The 18,097-nt window shown below is 42.0% G+C and overlaps 1 protein-coding gene and 1 long non-coding RNA gene across 3 annotated transcripts; both read right to left on the reverse strand.

The window, feature by feature from the left end:
• Nucleotides 1–1,027: 1,027 nt before the first annotated feature.
• On the reverse strand, nt 1,028–18,059 carry LOC121633947 (histone deacetylase 2). Of its 2 annotated transcripts, none has more exons than XM_041976296.1 (14): nt 17,865–18,059; nt 15,563–15,675; nt 13,064–13,181; nt 12,666–12,740; nt 10,032–10,170; nt 9,789–9,930; nt 9,494–9,586; nt 8,090–8,198; nt 7,864–8,004; nt 7,614–7,722; nt 5,244–5,374; nt 5,008–5,163; nt 4,880–4,937; nt 1,028–1,362 (listed from the first exon to the last, which is right to left on the reverse strand). In XM_041976296.1, exons 1-14 carry the CDS (start codon nt 17,917–17,919, stop codon nt 1,332–1,334), a joined length of 1,470 nt encoding a protein of 489 aa, XP_041832230.1. In that variant the 5' UTR covers nt 17,920–18,059; the 3' UTR covers nt 1,028–1,331. The 2 variants fall into 2 exon arrangements, with proteins under 2 accessions (XP_041832230.1, XP_041832229.1); XM_041976295.1 differs by having other exon boundaries at nt 1,028–1,365.
• Nucleotides 1,589–2,077, reverse strand: LOC121633948. Its single transcript, XR_006009155.1, has 2 exons — nt 1,823–2,077; nt 1,589–1,681 (listed from the first exon to the last, which is right to left on the reverse strand). It is a non-coding gene; the product is annotated as an uncharacterized LOC121633948 (long non-coding RNA).
• Nucleotides 18,060–18,097: the final 38 nt, after the last annotated feature.

Below are 18,097 nucleotides of genomic sequence, written 5' to 3' on the forward strand. Positions count from 1 at the left end.
GCATTGCAAACAGGAAAAAAAAAGCTGGGGCATTTCTGCACGCAGGAAGCAAGCAGCCCTCCTGCATCACTACAGACATTTTAACCCATTTGGGAACATTTTTCCTGTTAAACTGGTCAGTGTTGATGCTTAAAACACAATCACAAACTATAAACTTCAGTCCTGATCAAATACTGAACAATTATCAGGATTTTATCTCGTTAAATGCCAGTTCAGTTGCATGGTGCAAATATTTATCATGGAAAACACAAAAGTGAGTTTTTTTTTTTACTCTGATAATTGGTGAATTATTTTAAATCAGGCTTGGATACGTCAGGTTTTAATCTAAATGTTTGCTTTAGTTTTTCTGTTGCATCAAATTTAAGTCTAAGGACAAAATTTTCCTCTTTCAGAAACTGCTTTAAAAACTTAACAGATTCAAGTTTTTCTGCTGTTTTGGATCAAATATTTTGATCAACTTCAGACCTGATCAAAACGATGAAATATCGTCTGATTATTGGCATTTCAACCCCTTAAAGGCCGATGATGGAAAAATACAGTGAAGTCATTAAACTGGCATTTTAAGGGTTAATATATCTTTAAAGTTTCGAGCAGGGCTGAAGTTGTTCAAGAGATTTCTAGAGAAAAAAGTCAACCTGTTGAATTCTTGGAGAAGTTTTATGGAAGTGGACATGACTGAAGAAGGTGGTTAATTAACCTGACGAACTGTTCCTGAATGCACCATTGAACCATTTAATGTTTGTGTTCTATGACTGCATCAAGTTTAATGAATCGTTTTGACCCATCATTGTCAGGCACATGCTGCCCAACATGACCGGCCTGCAGCGTTAACGGGTTAAAAACAGATCGCCTAACCAAGCCTGTTAGAGAACGCTCTACACTAGGAGGCCTTAAGGATGTTAAATTCATTAGGAAAGTATTTGTATCTGAATCGTTGCCTCACTCTTAGAGTACCTCTTAGGTTTGTGCACCCCTGTGTGGTCAAACTCTTTCATTACAGCATGAAGAACATCGCTCATCTCATGGAAACGGTATAAAAAGTTTTATTGACAAATGCAAGATATATATATATATAAAAAAATCAATCATTAATGTTGCAGGATGGTCTACGGATTCACCCACAGCTTCCTAAAACAAATAATCTCACATTTCCCTCAGAAGAACGAGCACTTTGTAGACACATAGTTCATAGTATCAAACATGGCTGTAGCCGACGCTACAGACAGATCACAGAGATTTACAGGTAAAAAATAGAAAATCACAATAAATACGAGGCTTGCGACAGCATCTGGGTGGAGGTTGAATCCTGGGGGGTGGACAGCATGGAGACTTCAGGCACTGCTGGTCTGCTCCGTCTTCACACTGCTGAGGGACAAGCAAACTTAGCTATGAAAATGGTCAAATTAAACACACTTCCTGCAGTAAGGAAATGAGTCCAGAACAAATGGAGGTTCTGAATTTGACAGAAACGTCACAGAGGAGCAGAGATGAGGCCGGACTGCCTGACACGCTGCTGTCAAGCCTGCAGGATGCAGTGCAACGTCATCCTCTCCATAGAGAAAAACAGAAAAAAGAAGTGCTTCCGTTCGGTTGATGAGGGAAAAAAACAACAAAACCTTCAAGATGCTCTTTGGTACAACAGTAACGCCGTGGTAAAGAAAGAAAAGGTGATCCAGGCAGTCTTGAGTTTAAAAAGGAAATAGCCTTTATTAAAAGTGGCTGATACATAGAAAAGTTCAAAATGCACCTACTGGTGCGGCACGCTGCCTTCATCTGGGACAAATGGTGGATTTATCACCCTGATAAAGACGGGCTTGGTCACCTTTTTCTTTCTTTGCCATCATCTTCTCCATCATTCCATGTTGTCATAGTAACGAAGGAGAAGCAGCTGAAAGGAAAACTGAAGGTTGGGTCCAATGAATTAATGAAAGGATCCAGAAAAACTTCCACATCATTCATGTCATAATTTAATTTCAGAGTTATCTGCAATATTAAACGTCACAATTATTAACCCTTTAAACTCCATCATTTTGTAGCAGCTGGAGCTTTTAATCCCAGTCAGCGTCACACATGATGTTTCCAGCCTCAGCTGTCAGGTTATGAGGCTAAATGATGTAAAATGAATGTATGAATAGATATAGCAGCATAAAGGTCGACCAGAAGAAGAAAGCAGAATTTATTACTAACAGAACTTTGTAGAAATAACACACAGATCAACAGTGACCAAGTCTTTTCTCATCTCATCGTTCTCTCAAGTCTTGGCTTTCAGGAGAAAAAATATTGTTATTGAAACAAACACACAACAGAAACTATTTCCATGTTTCCACTTTTTCCTCATTTCCAGTTATTCCTGCTACTATTTACCTGCTATCCTCACTAAACCAACTCCAGCTCAGCTGCTTTGTGGCGCCACCGTGCATCAGAAACGTCTTCTTGGCTTTATTCCAGCCATAGAGGAGCATTATTTTTCTTCTTTTCACACACATAGAAGTTTCTGGAGGGGGAGGTCCAACTAGTGGAGATTTAAGTGTTAACCATAAACATCCCTGAATGTGTTGCTTTGTTTTGCATCTGTGTTTTCATGGGAACGTACGGCAGAGGAAGAGTTATTCCCTCCAAACTAAAGGATTAAATCATCCTGGTGGGATTTCTTGTTCAGAACGCTGCTGCAAGGCTGATAACAAAATCCTCCAAATTCACTCGTGTCATTCCATTACTAATCCAGCTGCACTGGCTTCCCACAAAGTGCATTTTAAAATTCTGGTTTTAACCTATTAAGCACTACATGACCAAGCACCTGATTATATCAGAGACCTTCTGCAGCCCTACACTCCCAGCAGGTCGCTGAGATCAAGGGATCAAGGTCTGCTGGTTGCTAAGCCAACACGGCTGAAAACTAAAGGTGACAGATCCTTCGCAGCAATGGCTCCTTCCCTCTGGAACTCCTTCCTCTCAGCCTGAGATCTTTGGACTCCATGATCTCTTTAAAAAGCAGCTAAAAACGCATCTTTTTAAACTTGCTTTTACTTAGTTTTATTTGTTTTTATGTTCTCTGTGTTACTGTGTTATTTTGTGTTCTGTTTTATTGTTAAGCACCTTGTAATTTTTATCTTGAAAGGTGCTTTATAAATAAATATTTACTTGTTTACTTACTAGAACACATGAGGCAGGTGTGATGGTGGAGGACGTCTCAGCAGGACATAAAACAGAAAATCCATCCACCATGTTTTACCTCCTGCAGGATAAGCAGCAGCTTTGTAGCACAAATGTTCAGTAACTGGTTAAACCGACTCAGTGTGGGGTTGGTGCTTTTTAGTGGTCAGTGCTAGTCAAAGCTAGCTGGATGTTTTCCTGCTTTCTAAAGAAATGTTCAAAAGCATTTTTATAATGTAGCTTCCAAAAAGAAGCCTCCCAAGTCCAGGTAGAGGTCCTGGAGCCTTTTCACCTGTTTTCTCTGAGACAAATCCAGAGTTAAAACGTAGGATTTATTTATAGGCGAATCTTTGTTTACATCTTTTTGCGCATGCGCGTGTGGTTGGGTGGCAAGAAGACCTGTTGAGATGGCGGAACCTGCTAGCATAAACAAGAAAGTAAGCGGGCGAAATCCAAATTATATAAGTACGCTAAGCTCCGAAGACCAGAGGAGGTTTAGAGAGAAACTAAAAATTTGTGTTGCAGACAAAATCGAACAAATACAAAGCCCATATGAAGTCTGGGATGACGAAAAATACTGGTCTGACTCACCTGCATCTTGGCCACAGATGTGCTGGGGAGATATTTATTCTTATTTAGTTGAAAGCCCTGGACCCTTCACCCACGAGAGGTTAAAAGCTTTTAAAAGCCTCGAAGCTTATAACTATTTTGTTTCAAGAAAGGTTGGGCCAATCTTTTCGGTGAAACAAAAATCAGTGGTCGTGCTCAAAGCGGAGGTCAGACCCGGCCAAGCAGAGTCACAGCGTGATTCGCATCTTCCGTGGGTGATCGCCCAAGAAAACGGTGAAATAATCACATGTCACTGCGACTGCAAAGCCGGGTAAGGCTTTATTTATCAGTGCCTTTGAATTTTTCATTTTAAATCTAATGACTGTTTTTCAATTTTATTGGTCCTGTTAACTATAATTTAAATGGCGTTTGGTCTATCGTGAAAAACGATAATAACATCTTACAAAATTTTTCTTTCAAATCCAGTCTAGGAGAAACATGCAGTCATGTAGCAGCTTTAATGTTTAAAGTAGAAACAGCGGTCAGGATAGGACTCACAACAGCTGCGTGTACCAGTGAGGCTTGCAGGTATCAAAGCACGTATCATAGCACGTAACCATTTCCTTCTTTTTTCGGGGTCTTTTTCGGTGGGAATGCGGAAAAACTTTTTGTTGGGCCCCCAACGAGCCGTACAGCCAATCACACAACACGAGTGAACCATGTAGTAGATCGCCCTCAAACTCCAAACGCAAAGAAATCCAGCTAACAGATGCAGCTTCTTGCCACCCAATACCGTGATGCAATGCGGCAAAAGGTAAACACTGACGTCACAAAAGATTCGCCTATTCTGCACACAGCAGAGGAGATTTAGATGGAATCTACTTTGTTTTATTTTATGTTGGCATCAAAAGACAGAAATAAATAAAACCTAGGAGGAGCGTTCATGTGGTTTCACACATTTATAATGATGGTTTCAGGACAAAGATGGACCTACTGAGACTGTAGTTAGTATGAACAATGAAAAACTACTTCAGTAACTGGTTTTATCTTCCCTGTAAAATCATCGTTGGTGTGTAAGGGTGTGTGTGTGGGTGTGTCAAATGTTTAAACAACCTCACACACCGTTTCTGTAAGAGAAGAGACTGTGTTTGAACAGGTGAAGAAAACCAGAAATCACCTCTTGGTGTCCGTCTTCTCAGAGTTGCTGTCCTTCATCTTTTCTTCTTCTTTTAAATCTGGAACAACAGAAGCAGTTAAACCACATCCAGGAACATTTCAGCTACTTTCCAGTTCAGAGTTACCCACCAGCTTTCTTCTCCTCTACCTCCTTCTTGTCTTCATCCACTCTAGGCCTTTTGGATCCCTTCTTGTGACTGGTCACGTTCCTCCTGCCTCCCTCACCTTCATCCTCGGAGTCTGAGAACTCTTCATCACAGGCTATTCTCTTATCTGTAGCACGAACTGTAAACAATAACATAACACCTGTTTCAGCATCAGTGATGCCCACAGCTTCAGTATAGACCAGACAGGGGAGTTCATACTGGACAAGCGTTTGTCAGGATCTTCGGTGTCCTCGTCCACCGTGTCGTCTGGGACGGCGTCCTCAGGGATCGCCTGCATCTGAACACCTGGAGCATGAGGCAGCATCCGCAGGTTCTCAAACAGCCGCTGCCTACCAGAGAAAAAAAGACACGGTGGTTTGGACTTCCCTGAACACCTCCACCAACCTGTCTGTACTTCCTCCTGAACACCTCCACCTACCTGTCTGTACTTCCTCCTGAACACCTCCACCAACCTGTCTGTACTTCCTCCTGAACACCTCCACCAACCTGTCTGTACTTCCCCCTGAACACCTCCACCAACCTGTCTGTACTTCCTCCTGAACACCTCCACCTACCTGTCTGTACTTCCTCCTGAACACCTCCACCAACCTGTCTGTACCTCCTCCTGAACACCTCCACCTACCTGTCTGTACTTCCTCCTGAACACCTCCACCTACCTGTCTGTACTTCCTCCTGAACACCTCCACCTACCTGTCTGTACTTCTTCCTGAACACCTCCACCAACCTGTCTGTACTTCCTCCTGAACACCTCCACCTACCTGTCTGTACTTCCTCCTGAACACCTCCACCTACCTGTCTGTACTTCCTCCTGAACACCTCCACCAACCTGTCTGTACCTCCTCCTGAACACCTCCACCTACCTGTCTGTACTTACTCCTGAACACCTCCACCTACCTGTCTGTACTTCCTCCTGAACACCTCCACCAACCTGTCTGTACTTCCTCCTGAACACCTCCACCTACCTGTCTGTACTTCCTCCTGAACACCTCCACCAACCTGTCTGTACTTCCTCCTGAACACCTCCACCTACCTGTCTGTACTTCCTCCTGAACACCTCCACCAACCTGTCTGTACTTCCTCCTGAACACCTCCACCTACCTGTCTGTACTTCCTCCTGAACATCTCCACCAACCTGTCTGTACCTCCTCCTGAACACCTCCACCTACCTGTCTGTACTTACTCCTGAACACCTCCACCTACCTGTCTGTATTTCCTCCTGAACACCTCCACCAACCTGTCTGTACTTCCTCCTGAACACCTCCACCAACCTGTCTGTACTTCCTCCTGAACACCTCCACCAACCTGTCTGTACTTCCTCCTAAACACCTCCACCAACCTGTCTGTACTTCATCCTGAACACCTCCACCAACCGGTCTGTACCTCCTCCTGAACACCTCCACCAACCTGTCTGTACCTCCTCCTGAACATCTCCACCAACCTGTCTGTACTTCCTCCTGAACACCTCCACCTACCTGTCTGTACCTTCTCCTGAACACCTCCACCAGACTGTCTGTACCAAAATTCTCTGTGTTGAATTACAAACTGACTAGAATGTTTTCTGACCATAAAGGAGAACATGAAAAACCTCTTAAAGTCCATATTCTCTCTGAACTGACAACAGATGTTGGTAACAGAATGTCACATTGAAGCAACGTTTCTTGATTTTTCGAAAATGGAAAATGAAGTTCAATAATGACATTGAAAATAATCGTTTACATGTTACTGATCTTTGTCAATATCAGGACATTCAGACTGATTCCTGAAATAATTTTAAACAAACTGAGTTCATAATTATCAGCTTGTTTTTACAGATGAAGAAAGCATCAATATGCAGTGATTAAGAAAACTGAGGATGCAACACAGTAATGCATCTCTGAATTGAATCGAATCCTTGACAAAATAATCGTAATCAAACTGAATCGTAAGACAGTTGAAGATGCACAGCTCTACTTCTTTTATAAAATTCTTAAAAAAGAAATTGTTTCAACTATGTGCCAATTTGAGCAGAAATAATTTGAAAAGTTTCAGGCAGCATTTAGATCTCATCATAGCCCAGAAACAGACCTGGTAAAAGTTGCCAATGATCTCCTCATGGCCTCGGATAAAGGATTCCTGTCTGGACTCATCTTGTTAAATCTCAGTGCTGCATTCGACACCACTGATCACAACATTCTGCTTGAACTTGTTATTGTTAAAGGAACTGCATTAGGCTGGTTTAAGCCACATTTACCTGATGGATTTCAGTTTGTTGATGTAAATGTCCTCACACACCAGAGTAAGTCATGGAGTTTCTCAATGTTCTGTACTTTTTAAGTTATACATGGTTCTCTTAGGTAATATCATTAGACAACATGGTATAAATGTTCTTTTCCAGGCAGATGATATTCTGATATACTTCTGAAGCCTGATGAAACCAATCAGTTTGCTAGATCACAAGGATGTGTTAAAGACATAAAGACCTGGATGACTGAATTATCTAAATTCAGACAGACTGAGGCTGTTGTCTATGGGCAGGGTTCCTGTAATTCCTGATGATTGTTCTGTTGAATATGAGGCTGTGGTACATACTTGATCTTGTCCATGTACTCCTGTGTGTTCTGGTTGGTCATGTTGGAGGGGCTGATGTGCAACTTGAAGTCAGGCCCAAAGTATTCAAAGTAGTCGTTGTATGGCAGTTCTGCAATAGAAAGAGGATGAAGACAGCTGCAGAAGGTTTACACTGAAGCTGAGACAGGATGAACAGCAGCAGCTGGACGGTCACCGCCAAGTTTAACCACATGCTGCTAAAAATTAACACTAACACAAACAAGAGACAAACCATCAGGGATTTCTGTGTCCAGAGCCACGGCGGTCTCGTAGGTCCAGCAGCGGGCCACATTACGGATGGTGTATCCTCCTCCACCGAGCATCAGCAGCGGCAGGTTGAAAGACTTTATGTACTCCACACACTTGGCATGTCCTGGTACAAAGAGAAGCATGTTGAAGCACGTCCCGTACAGGTTCTGAGGCATCGTTATGGCTGCGCTCTGTGCTGTTAATTGTACCACGGATGGTGAGGTTAAAGCAGCCGAGGCGGTCTCCTGACAGCGAGTCTGAACCACACTGGAGAACCACCGCGCTGGGCTGGTACATCTCCATCACCTTGGCCATCACCTGCAGGATCAAAGCAGAAAATTACTCCACAAAGAAAATGACTTATTACTGTGTCCTGATAGGCACGTCTTTAGTACAAGAACAGGAAAAACTGTCTTGTTTTTGGTTTTAACCCTAAGAGTTCTGTGATTGTGCCATGTTTTCAAACCACTGTATTAAAAAATGAAAGTAGGTGACATGGAGCGCGGCTGTCAACTTCACCCAAACATGAAGATCTGAAACTCTCTCGCAGTTTTTTTGATGCTGATAAACCACGTAAAACCAAAAGGTAGGACAGTCCAAATCAGACTGTGTTAAAATGTTGATCTGAGCTGGGAGTGATGGGATATATAAATATGAGGCGTTCAATGAACGTCCAACAAACCTTTTGAGTTGTTTTATGGAAAGGAAAACACAGGATGTGACTGTTTCATCTTCATCATGAGATGAGAGAGTTGCTGAGGATGATGAGGTGACTGATCCGCCTGTCATCATTAGTGATGTGAGACGAGGCCAACATGAACATTTATAGCTTTTGTTTTGTGTTACTGGACTGTAAACGTTGTGAAGTCGTTTCATATGGATATAATGTTCTATATTTACCTTTATGTGCTCAGAAGATCAGGAGTAAAATAAATACTGAGATGTTAAATGTTCAGTCGTTTCCTCCTTTATCTGCTCAACAGATGATGCAGTGATTTGATGTTTATCCATCTTCCGCCTGTCCGGGTTCAGGTCTCAGGGGCAGCGCACTTCTCTCATTTATTTATGTTTTCTTTCACCTCCTCTAATATTACTTGTAAAATTTTCATCTGCAAACTGAGTATTTACGTTGTAGAGTCAGAGATTAAGACGTTTAATCACTCATATTCTGAAATATTTGTATATAGTTTGATCTGTTTTACTCCTTATATACATGTATTTTACAGGAAATATTTAGTTTGACTTTTTTATTCATACTTGCAACTAATATTTATTTTTTCAAGCTCTGAAAAATGTTGATTGAGCACGTTTGTGATTTTTATTTCAATAAGTTGTCAATTTTAGTTCAATTTGGATTTTATTATTTTTCTGTTTTTTTTAGGCTCAATATGTTTTAAAAAAGCAGGTTAACAGGATAAAATAAGTATTAGATCCTATCAGGTTAGTTCGTGCTGACCTGGGACTCAGACCTCTAAGGGTTAAACTTGAAAAACAACATTTATAAGCATGTAAAAGTGAAGCAATACTTAATAAGCTACACAGTCAGGATCATTCAGTTAAAATTGGACTGTTCTTCTTCAAAAAGGTCTGAGATGGTTCTGGTTCCTACTTACAGGCTTGAAGATTTGCTCGTAAGACTCGTCATCGATGCCGTCCCTCAGAGGGAAGTTGACGGCGTAATATTTGCCTTTGCCAGCTCCGATATCCTAAAGTACAACACAGACACTAACTAGTTAATTAACACTAATTTGGGGGAAAAAAAATTAATTAAATTAAATAAAATTTAAATGAAAATAAAATACAAAGAATAAAACTGAAAAAAAAAAAGAAATTAAAATAAATGAAAATAAAAGGAAAACTAAACAACAAACAGCATGTCTGGAAGTTTTCATTCTGAATGATTCTCACCCTGAGGTCTCCAGTTCCAGGGAAGTACTCCCCATACTTATGGAAGGACACGGTCATGACCCTGTCTGTGGTGTAAAAGGCCTCCTCCACTCCGTCTCCATGGTGTATGTCTATATCAATGTACAGCACCCTCTGGTGGTACCTGGACACAGACAGAGCTGGGGTAAGTGCCAACGAAGTACAAACAGTAAGACCTCCCGCAGCTTGGGATTTAGGGTTTGTTGTCATGGTAACGCCTCTCACTTCAGCAGCTCCAGGATGGCCAGCACAATGTCGTTCACGTAGCAGAAGCCTGAGGCTTCAGACTTCTTTGCATGGTGGAGTCCTCCGGCCCAGTTGACTGCGATGTCCGTCTGCTGCCGGTTCAGTTTCACTGCTCCAGCTGTGATAAAACACAAACAACTTGGATGAGGCGACGGTGGAGGAGCAACGGAAATGACTGAGAGTGATTGAGTTCGGAGAAACGAAAAGTGGCTCGAGTCCTGCGATCACTGCAGCTAACAGGCAAAGTCTTTGAAAGCTCGTTTCCTTCCTGAAGTCAGCTGGCCTAGCAAAAATGCCTCTTTCAAGTTCAAGTCAAGCTCGCTGCAGGAGTATCAAGGAAAGTCTCGTACAGGTAACCTCAAAACTTCAGAACTACAGTCCTGAACAAGTCCTCATTTCTTCATGCGTTGCCAAAGAAAACACAACGTATTCTATTCCTTTTACGTGTAGAGGTGCTTCTGGTTCATCTCTGTTAGGAGAGATCTACACGCCTGCATGAGTGTCAAGACTAACTTAGTACTAAGACTGAAAGTGGTCAGATATGCAGACTAGTTCTCCCCATCATGTTGCTATGCTACATGTTAGCATTGCTGCTTCCTGGTGTCTGCAAACATCTTCTGGACTGTAGGATCTCATGCTGCCGCTGTACAGGGAGGTCTGTGATGAAGAGGTTAATGGGTCAACAACACTCGCCTCATTTAAAGGCAAAATAAGTAGCATTGACACCTAGTGTTTCAAATCAGAACTGCAGCTGAAAGAGAAAAACACGGAGAGTGCCTCCCCCCCCCCGGAGAGTTTTGCATAGGGTGCCGGTTTGTGAGAGGACGGTTCTGTTATGCAGTCTATAAAGGACGGAGAAAAAAGCGCCAGCAAACATCATGATGAGGAGCGAAGATGATTCACACACACAGTAAGTTGCTATGCTTTGTAATGCTAGCGCTAATTTCACGCACTAAGTTACGTTAGCATAGAGTGTAAACAAACGTAACATTAATTACCAAATGCCACGCAGCGGCAGTTTTCTCTTAGTCTCACTTAAAAAATTAATTTGATAGTAATTTCATAAGTTTATAAGGACAAACACAGTTTTCACTTGACCCAAACATCATTACATTTGTTGTTGTAAACTAACAGGCCACCAATTTACTCCACTAATACGTCCATACAGTCACACACATTCATTTAATGAGTGCCGAGAAGTAAATTAAACTAAAATCTTTGTAAATCATGATAAACTTTTCGGTTAATTTAAGCAAAATTCCGGTGTTTACCTGTCGAGGAGAAACTTTGCCAGCTCAGACTTCTCCACCTTTCAAAAGATTCTCCAGTATTAGTCCTCGTTTTATTCCGTTTTTGGTCGTTTACTTTTTTAGCAGGATGCCGAGGCTTTTTTGGTTTTGTGGAAACTATTTCTGGTCCGTTTCTTTTACTAGCTTCCATACCTGCAGGCTATTCTATTCTATTCTACTCTATTCTAGTCATTTAGCAGATGCTTTTATCCAAAGCGACTTACATTTGAGAGTAAGAACACAAGCATGAATTCAAACAAGATGGGACATCATCATTAAGTGGTAGTCAGACTGCTTTGAGTCCAGTTGGACCAGGTGCTGTCATGTAGTGCTAGAGGCAGTGCTTATAATTTTATTTTATATTTTTTTTAAAGTAATTTTGTTTAAATAAGATTGTAGTGGACTCTTAATTACATTATTCACCGTGCAATAATATAGACTGGTGTTTCACGTTGTAGCAGGTTGTTCACTGTTGCCCGGTAACCCCAAGACAGTATCTGGGGTTTCCTGTGTTCTCTCTCCACGGGCACCTCCATATTGTTTTCCAAAACACTCTATTCTTCTTCTGTTTTGAATAAAATAACACGACCATGCACCCGATTTCCTCTTCGTCCAACTCTTTCTGAGACAGCTGCCTTCCCCAGTACGAGCCGCTTTGGCTAACACCAGCATCACGGACTGCCGTGCCCTGGCTGAAGAAGCCGATCGCTTTTTTCTGGCAAGCCGACACCACGAACCGGCTCCTTCTGCACTCGCCACCTTCGCAGCTGCGGCACCAGACACGGATTTCTCTGCTGCTGCAACGGTCTCCGGCGACATGGCGCTCAATGCAGCGACGGTGCCCCCCCGCCACCACTCCGGACAGAGTTGGTGTTATTATCATGCACGTTTTGGATCCAAGGCCAAGCGCTGCCATGTTCCCTGCGGCTACACGGGGACGGGAAATGCCAGAGCCGGAGCTCAGTAGTAGCCATGAGTGCCGGTTCCATTGACAGGCTGCTGTTCATCCATGACGTCATCTCGGGGCGCCGTTTTCTGTGCGACACCGGTGCGCAGAGGAGCGTCCTGCCTGCATCTAGACTGGACATTCTAGCAGGGGGACAAGCCCCCCCCCCCCCCCCCCCCACAGGCCGCCAACGGTACTCCCATACAAACTACACAGTGCACTAAAGTTATTCCGGCACGGAACTCTTATTTTGAATTTTGTATGCTAAAGAGTGGAAGAAACCAACTAAGAACCTCTTGTTAAAAATTGAATATTGTTTGTACTTGTTATGTAGGTTCCTGGTAAAAAGTCTATCAACTTTCTAAGTGTTTTACTTACCAGCAGAGCCTCCAGCAGACAGCTGGCAGAACTCGAACAGCCCATCAAACACAGGACAGTCCTCCCCAACGTTGACTGTAAAAATAAACAAAAACAAAGTATTAAGTTACATTAACTGATTTAAATGGATCATGAACCATAGGCTTTTATAAAGTGCTTCAATCCTTTTCATGACCAGACAGTTTTCACAAAGTACAATATTCAGATTTAAGTTTGCATCTAAATTCAGACAATATATAAACAAGAGCAAATATTTTATATTTCTGGATGAATATTAGCAATATTTACCTCGTTAATACTTTGCTTTTCATGTTTAAAGTTATATTTATGCACAAATACAGAAAATGTTAGCGTCCCAGTACTAAAAGTGTCGTGCAATGTCCCGTAGAGACACTCACATCGCTGCATCTGCTTGCTGAACTCGGACATGTTGTCTGGCCGGATGGATCTGAGGAACTTGATGTAGTCGTCGCTGTGGTATTTCGTCATCTCCTCTGCCGTTGCTTTATGTGGTCTCTAAAATACAAAACAAGTTGGATGGAAACTGGGACGATAAAAACCAGTACAAATAAAGCTGTAGGAACATAAAGCTTTTAGAACTACCCGGACCTACAAGTCACAACCAGACTAACTGACATTGAACTACACTGACCTCAGTGCTAACAGCTGCTATTAAAGCTAAACCAGGGGCTTTGATTGAGGAGAAAAACTGGAAGAATGGCTTAGAGAGACGCCCTCCTAACAAATAAATGCTGTAAGAGCACATTCGCACCAGGACAGTCTGGCAGATTTTTTTTTGTTAGCTTTGGTTTCACCAAACCGCCTCGACCATGTCACGCAGTCACAACAGCTGCTCGCTAGGGGGAGGTATTAACCTGAAACAACCACTGACCAAGAAGACAGAAGAAGAAAATCCAGCACATTGATTGGCCAGGACCAAAAACGTCTCGTTCATCACTAGTAAACAATGTAGCAACAATAAATTCCTGAAGTCTGTTTTATGGTTTTACTTTGGTGCTCAAACCTGATCCAGTTGTCACCAGAATGTCTCCAGTATGAGCAGCAGAAGATGCAGCCAGATATCCACCATGTTGGTCTACGTCACTTCCTGTCTCTGGTCACTGCTTGCTTCCACGCTGTCAGTGCACCGGACCAGAGTTCACTTTCAAACGGACTGTAACCCCTGGTTTTTAAGCAGACCAAAGGATGCAGCAGAATCTGAATGATAGTTCACACTACTCCCAACAGACCGGACTACACGTGGAAGCGGACCAGGATGCACCTGGGCTAAACTGTGCTGGTTTGAATGAGTCCTAAAGATCCATTTAAACTCTATGCAATAGATGGATACGAGCATTTCGTCCATCTTCTGCGAAATTTACTTGTATAATTCATTCTTGTTCTTTCTTCCTTTCACAGACCACATGTCAGCTGTACTGCTCAACACTGCCCCCACGGTTTCCACGAAACGAAGAAAGAACAAGAACCTGTAATGGCTGCACAAACAATCCTCGTCACTGCGCTGCCTCTTCTTATGTCTCTTTCTAAGAATGAACATCATCATGACCGCCTCCATCATCACCATGTTGGTTATTGTCTGAAATGGACGCTGGAACTCTGAGGTGAACTCGGAACTCTGCCTAACAACCAAGACAATGTAAAGGACGCATGGAAGTATGAGAACAGTGACGTCTGAAATGGACGTACCAGTTTAGGAAGGTAAAGGTAGCATTAATGGGCCTTTAAATAGTGATTTTGGAAAGAAACTACAGAGGACTCAGGGAAAAGGAGTTTTCCAGTAAATGTGGTTTTATCCATAGACTTTATATAAAAGATGAACAGAGCCTCCGTGATGTCACCCGTAGGTTTCTGAAGAGCAAAAGTGAAGCTTGTTGGGCGGTTCCCAACGTCGCCATCTTGGCAGCATTAGTCCCGGAAAATCCAAAAACGGGCAAAGTGGCGGAGCTGAGAGGAGAACTGTGAAGGTGGGGTGGATGATTGACAACCATCAAATTCTGAGATGCCTGTAGCTAAGAGCTAACTGAGCTAACCCTGAGCTAAAGGTAGCTAACCAGCTAACGGAGGTAGGCGGGCTAAAGCTAAGGCACGCTGTTAGCTGGCTAAAAACCGTGCTTGTGCTGCACTCTCCCTTCTTGCCGCGGATATTGGATACCTGTCAATCAGAAGGACACGCCCCTAATTATGCCGAAATTTCAGAATTAAATAACATCTAAATGGATGAGTTAGAAAAATATTCACCTCCCTCACAGTTGTCATGAAGGCAACTTGACCTATTAATCCTAAAATGTTTTTTGTACCAGGCTTTAAACATGTTTATTTCTGCTGTGAAGTTGGTGTTTTTAACGTGGGAGTCTGTGGGATTTGCTCTCTTTTGGAGCCAGCCCCTGGTGGGTGAACTGCAATTTTTTGCACTTCCGCAGAGGCTTCACATTTTACAGGTGGAGCTTGCCGCTTGGTTTTTTCCCAGTGGATAGAAGTTTTGGAGGCTTGACAGAAAAGTTGAGACAGAATTCGTGACGATGAAGCAGAATTTTGCTTCCTCCGGTTCAGTAAATATTTGCTGGAGATGAAACTTCCAGTGTTCTGCTTTCAGTAGAGAAACCGTTGGTCCATTTTCATGCTGTGGGGGGAACAGATGGAGCCATAATCTGTGTTTACCTACTCTTTTAATTCTTTGTTGTCGGAACTGTGTTTGGTGGTGATAGAAATGGTTTTAATGAGCGTTTAGCTGAGATTCTGGACTTCCAGTGGATCCTACAAGTTAATATTAACATACCAGACCTGATGTTACACCCTGTCACACCAGATGTTACCTCCATCGCCCCCATGGTGTTAGGGCCTCAGAGGCCAAACCAATCAGTGTTGTTGAAACTTACATAAATCTCCATTTTTCTGTAAAGTCCGTAGTTCAGGAGCAGGTTGTGAGTCATCCGGATACGATGCGGTTTCATGGGATGTCCTTGTCCATAGTAATAATTTCCTACGTCACCTGCAAAGTAAAGTGGGACGTGTAAACAAACTCCTTCCTAGAAGAACTTTCTGCAAATTGCAGGTGATGATAAAAGAAAAAACACAAGATTCTCGACTAAATATATTAATATTCACATATATTTTAGTGGTAACTGTTGAAATAAGAACCTACCATGAGAATTTCCTGATCAATAAGCAACAAGTCTGTCACCATTATTACACAACCATCAGACTGCAAATTAATTAGGTTAGTAAATAAATACTTGCTTTATGTTTGCGTAATCTGTGTTCACATTTAACTCCCAGAACCCCAGAACTAGTTTAATCACCATTTCCTCATCGTCCTCCACCATTATCTGCCTCCTCTGTCTGCACTGGTTTAGCTATACCACCATCTGTTTAGATGCTGATGAAGCCCAACATCTGAAGACTTACAGGCCTTGACATGCAACATACTGTTATTAATTGCATTATAAATTAAGAACATGTGCATGAATTTTACAGGACCGTGAGTTAGCTGCTAGCAGGGGGCACTCACCGTTGACAGCACAGACTTTACCCTTCCTGTCTTCTCTTTAGATTTATCTTCACCATGTTTGCTGTTTTACCAAGTAGACCATGGAGATGACCCGAGGAGGACTCGTCTTACATCCCTACTGCCGTCAACAGTGATGGACTGCTAGTGGTTTGTCTCATACTATTAAAAAATCTGCATGGATCATAACTTCTTCATTTTTATATAGACTTAAAAAACGTCCTGAAACAGCTGTGAGTGAAAACTTAGGTTTGATGATCAGGTTTCTACTTTCAGCGGTGGATAAAAATGGAGAGCGTATAGGGACGAAGTGCAGTTTGTGTTGGAGCAGCAACTTTAAATTATACATTTTATGCTATGAAACACTTTTTAGTTGGATAAAGTTCTGATTGGATGTTTTCTTACTTTCCAGTTATCCAAGCTGTAGAATAAAGCCAGGCTTATCTTCACAGGTTGACAAATGGCACATTGGATCTAATGTCTGCTCATTCTTTACATATTAATTTGCAAGCATTAACAACATGGTTACGCTGAGTTCAGCTTCCAATTCATGATCTGCATAAAGGGCAATTCCACTGCAGATTGGTTCACTGTATTTTTCTATTTAAAGTAAATTAATTACCACTGTTTCTGATTTGTAAAATAATTATAAATACTGAAATATACAGACACTGCACCATACACACACACACACATATATATATATATATATATGTGTGTGTGTGTGTTTGTTTGTCTTTTGTTTTTTGGTCTTTTTTTTTTTTTTTTACCAGATTTAGTATGATTAAATCTGGACTGCGTTATTCTAGAGGAATTAAATATATTAACAAACCAGTTATGATTTGTGAAACTTTTGCTTTAATATAAATTGAATAAGGATATTATGTGGAATATTTTGCCACCCGGACCACATTTGATATGGCAGGAAAAATGGATGTACATACTGTAGATAGACTGAGGTGTTTGTGTGGCAGCAGATCAACATAATGTGTAAATAAACACGTAAATTCACTAATTCAGTCATTTTTGTAAAAATCTGCTGCCAATATAAATGTAAATTAAGCCATTAAGCCACACTTTGGCGTAATATAAGAGGAGGGCAGCCTCTTCCGCACACATTATGATATTCTTATTAACCTGGTGCTGGGATGAGGACAGGGTCATCCTCGGCCGAACAATCAGGCCTGAGCACATTGTGAATTAAACAGTTGTTCATTCCTCTTCACAGTTTGTAAAATTTATACTTGAGTTAAAATATGCATAAGTTTCTTGTCAGTTTTGTGCATCAGTTTAAAAATAAAAAATAAAAAAATCAGACGCAAAACCCAGATCCATGCGTTTAATTATGGTTCCGCAGAGATGATGATAAATATAGTAGAGCTAGCTAATTGTCCTCAACTTTTCTATTGCCGTATTTCATTTACACTTGATGCCTCTATGTAAAGTGCTTTTAATTTTAGCTTTGTAGTTTTTAAAACTTTATTAGGTTGGCAATATATAACATCGTTAAGCGCCATTCAGACGTTGGATAATTAGGCTAGCCGCGAGCTAGCTAGTTGGCTAGCTTTCATTCAACAATCAGCTACAACAGCTAAACATTAGCCATGCGGCTAACGTTGGCCTTCCAGATGCAGCGGTTTGAGCTCCCTACACACATTTAGTCCGCCACATACCGTCGTAGTAGTAGCAGACCTTCTTCTTGGTCCCCCCTGCAGCCGTGTAAGCCATACTGGAAGCACTTTGACAGAAACAAAGTTGTTTTGAATTTGTTTTATCAGACGGAGAATGGGATGAACGACATCCACACAGCCTAGCTGAATGGCAGGCACAAGGCTGACGGGGAGGGGCCTGGATGGGGGCTCGGCGACGTGCTGTGGCCCCTGGCCCCATGGAGTCCACACACACA

This window comes from Melanotaenia boesemani, chromosome 22 (genome assembly GCF_017639745.1).
Source record: "Melanotaenia boesemani isolate fMelBoe1 chromosome 22, fMelBoe1.pri, whole genome shotgun sequence".
Classification (NCBI taxonomy): domain Eukaryota; kingdom Metazoa; phylum Chordata; class Actinopteri; order Atheriniformes; family Melanotaeniidae; genus Melanotaenia; species Melanotaenia boesemani.

What these genes read in the sequence shown, in the direction of transcription:
- LOC121633947 (XM_041976295.1), bottom strand. Translation starts at nt 17,919, where the DNA reads ATGGCTTACACGGCTGCAGGGGGGACCAAGAAGAAGGTCTGCTACTAC. An exon ending in ACAGAAAAATGGAGATTTAT is followed by an intron (nt 13,182 to 15,562) that starts GTAAGTTTCAAC and finishes TTTGTATTTTAG; the next exon opens with AGACCACATAAAGCAACGGC. An exon ending in GCCATCCTGGAGCTGCTGAA is followed by an intron (nt 9,931 to 10,031) that starts GTGAGAGGCGTT and finishes GTCTGTGTCCAG; the next exon opens with GTACCACCAGAGGGTGCTGT.